Raw genomic sequence first — 3,793 nt, forward strand, 5'->3', positions numbered from 1 at the left:
CTAGGATAAGAAGATGTGTAAAAACTAGGAGAGGACAATGTTTCAAGAATTTCAACTCCGAAGAACAGAAAACAGGAGGATGGTAACTGGTGGATAAAGTGAGGTCGGTAGAAGTTTCTACCAAAGAAAGACGGGCTAACGGTACCCGAGAGACAATCGCCATGGCAAGGAGCCCAAAAAGGACTCTACGAGACGGCCCTTGGGCGGAATAGGGACAAGCCTTACCATGTGACATGGCGGAAGGAGGGTAGAGACAGGGAGGATGCAGGGACCTTCTAGTGCTGGCAAAAGGAAGCTGAGGGAACTCCTTTCTGGTGGCCTGGATTGTCCCCGTGAAGTGGGAGATGAGGTCTTCTCTGAGTGCATGGCACGTACTAGACACTCGATAAATAACTGTTTGATGAGCGAATGAGCGAATGTATGCCAAGAGTACAGGGGCGAAGGGACTGCACGGAATTTGAGGAAGGTACAGAAATCATGGCAAAAGGGAACTGGAGAGCTAGTTGGTGTCACCAGAGGGTTGCTGCTGTCGAGGTCGAGGGCTAGTTAAGGTTGGTGAGCACGGCTGCTTCCAGAGTGAGCCGGAGCGGGGAGCGGCCAGCTGCGTGTTCCTCATGGGTGATGCTCTCCTTGTTCTGCAGGTGTCCTGGCATCTGTCTGTGGAGGACTCGTGATGCTTTTGCCTGAAACCAAGGGCATCACCTTGCCGGAGACAGTGGATGATGTAGAAAAGCTTGGCAGGTAGCGTATGAAATTCAGCACATCCTAAATAAAAGTAGCATTGAGAAAACTGGATACCCATGGGAAAAAATGATATTAAATCCCCCTCTCACGTCCTCGGCAAAAAATTCAAAGTAGATGTAGGTTAATATTAAAGAGCTTCATATTAAAATAAACCATCAAAGGATATGGTTTATTTTTAAAATGTGGTTATGAAGAGGGAAACGTTTCTAAGTAAGGTGTTGAAATTCAGAAGCAATCTAAAGAAAACGGGTTGATGAATTGACAAACTAGAAATAAATGTACATCAATAAGCAACTGATTGTGAAAATGATAATATATTCATACTATGGATTTACTGCACAGAGATTAAAAGAATTAAGGTATATCTATATGGAGCGACATGAGAAGATTTTCAAGATTGATTACAAAGTAAAAAGTCATTGAACAATATGTTATAGTATTTATTAAAAAAAATAAAAACAATTGAAATTCCTCTATGTAGCTAGATGGCAAGATAGATGATAGATAGATGGTGGGTTGGTAGGTAGGTAGATAAATAGATAGATAGATAGATAGATAGATAGATAGATAGATAGATAGATAGATAGATAGATATAGATAGATGATAGATAGATGATGGGTTGGTAGGTAGGTAGATAGATGATAGATAGATGATGGGTTGGTAGGTAGATAGATAGATAGATAGATAGATAGATAGATAGATAGATAGATAGATAGATAGATGATAGATAGATAGATAGATAGATGATGGGTTGGTAGATAGATAGATAGATAGATAGATAGATAGATAGATAGATAGATAGATAGATAGATATAGATAGATGATAGATAGATGATGGGTTGGTAGGTAGGTAGATAGATGATAGATAGATGATAGATAGACAGTAGTCAAATGATAGATATAGGCAGACAGATAAATAGAAAGTAAAGGAAGGAGAGAGAAAGAGATTGAATTTTGGAGAAAGGTATCTAAATGATGGGCAGGGAAAGTTAATATCCAACCAATAAATAAATAGGAAATATATTTTTGTTATAGCAACAGAAATTCACAATATACAAATTCTAATTTTCTCTATTTGAAATACTCCACAATAAAAAGGTAGAGAGAGAATGTGAATAGGAGCATTTACAGGAAACTATGTAAAATAATAACGTACACTCTCTGGAGGTAGAATCGGGCTGGGAAGAGGGGCGAGGAAGAGAATACACCACTTTCATATCTACAGACTTCTGATTGGTTTGATCTTTTAAAAAATATTACAACACATGTTCTTTTATTATTTGTGTAATTAAAAAAAATAACAGCTAATTTTAAAAATAAAAATCGACCTGCTTTTAAATAATGACCTGGAAATTAAGGGCGTGGATCTCTAAATTAAAAAAAAAAAGTATCCAAAATATTTATAAAAAGACCGAAATATTAGTAACCTCCTGGCAGTTTTTTCTTCACTCGTAGGTTAGGAAGAGAGTAGAAACTAACATTTTTGAGGTACCTGTGTGGTTGATGGTTTCGCATATGTCATTTCATTTAATACTCAAACGATGTGCAATTAATGTTCTCATCCTCACTTTTTCATATACTAGGACATCTATGCTCAGAACGTTTTCACGACTTCCATGTACTAGGACAGAGGTTGCGACTGTCCAGTGCTCAGGCACGACTCCCTTGTTTTGTGCGGTTTTATTATTTTATGCCGTATCCTACTTGATTATGAATTTATTTAGTAGCGAGTATCTCCCCCGGGGAGGATTGGAAATTCCTCTCTTCACATCCTCTTTAAACGAGGTACCACCCTCCTCCCCAGGGTTAGGCAGCCGTTGCTAAGCGTCTCATGACTATTTTACCAGATCTTTAGAACTTACACAGTGATTTCACTGCCCTGTTTCTCGACGCTATTCTGAAAAATAAGTTCGATTAATTATCCCGGGACTTGCCTCAGAAAGTTCTATTGGTGTACTCAAACCCAGACCAGCAGCTCCTATCCCAGTGGCTGACTTCTGACAGGACTGGCCCATCAGAGGACAGGTGGACGTTTGTCTCATGAAGTAAACAGATGCTTTTGCTTGTTTGGAAGTGAACTGATGGGCACTGGCTTCCTACTCACCTAAATCTATCCTCGCATCTCACGCTGGGACGATGCCACCTGAAATTTAGGGGGCGGTGGGAGATTCTCCTTACGCGCTGTCATTTTGTAAGCTAAAATTAAGTCAAGAAAAGAAATTTATAAAAGCCCTCAAAACTGTGTGAAGCCCTCACGAGCGTTACACCAGGGCAACGCCTCGTTTCATCTAGAAAGCGGAGACGTTTGGCTGACTGTGTCAGCACAGACAATTTCTTGGTTTGTATCAGGGTACGGGGGCCTGGTCAAGGGCAAGATGTCCAATCCCGTCACCCCAAGGAGAATATTCCAGAAGTTTAAACGCAGCAAGGGGAAGTGCTGAGAAAGGAAGTAGGGTGATCTTTAAAAAGACGTCCCGGCTTTCAGCGAGCCGCACGCCAAAGGAGCCGGTTCCAGTCTGGGATGCCCGGGGGGCTGTCCCGGCCAGGAGGATGGACGGAAGAAGGAGTTGAGCCTGCCTGTCGGTGGCATAGGGCTGTAGCTATGTCGTGGGAACTCGGAGCCCTCCACCCGGGGTGCGGATTCTCTCCTATCATATTTGCCGCCCTCGCTTAGGAAGCGCCCCCACGCCAACATTTCAACAAGAAGACTTGATTCTTCTTCCCGATTCTACCCCCCTCACCACTGTTTGATTAAAGCGTGAGAATGATTCACTCCTTCTCCATCCCTAAACCACTCGGGGCAAAAAAGGGGGAAGAGGGAGTGATTTGAGATCAGGACTCTTTCCGCCGATTCAGTCACATTAAAATTAAAGTTAAACAACAGAGTCTCATGGACACGGACTATAGACTAGTGGTTACCGGAGTGGGGGAGAGGGGAGGAGGGAGGTAGATGGAGTAAAGGGGGTCAAATGTGTGGTGACAGAAAGAAATCTAACTATGGGAGGTGAACACATTATGCAATATATATATTGCAATATATATATTGCA

General features: G+C 41.8%; 1 protein-coding gene across 1 annotated transcript in view; it reads left to right on the forward strand.

The window, feature by feature from the left end:
• LOC105305673 (solute carrier family 22 member 3) overlaps positions 1-3,793 on the forward strand; it is a 58,110-nt gene that overhangs the window by 50,881 nt on the left and 3,436 nt on the right. The window contains exon 9 of the mRNA XM_023523447.1: positions 642-741. Coding sequence (XP_023379215.1) covers positions 642-741 — 100 coding nt within the window. The remainder of the gene's footprint in view (positions 1-641; positions 742-3,793) is intronic.

The sequence above is a fragment of the Pteropus vampyrus genome, unplaced genomic scaffold (assembly GCF_000151845.1).
Source record: "Pteropus vampyrus isolate Shadow unplaced genomic scaffold, Pvam_2.0 Scaffold392, whole genome shotgun sequence".
In the NCBI taxonomy this organism is placed as follows: Eukaryota; Metazoa; Chordata; class Mammalia; order Chiroptera; family Pteropodidae; genus Pteropus; species Pteropus vampyrus.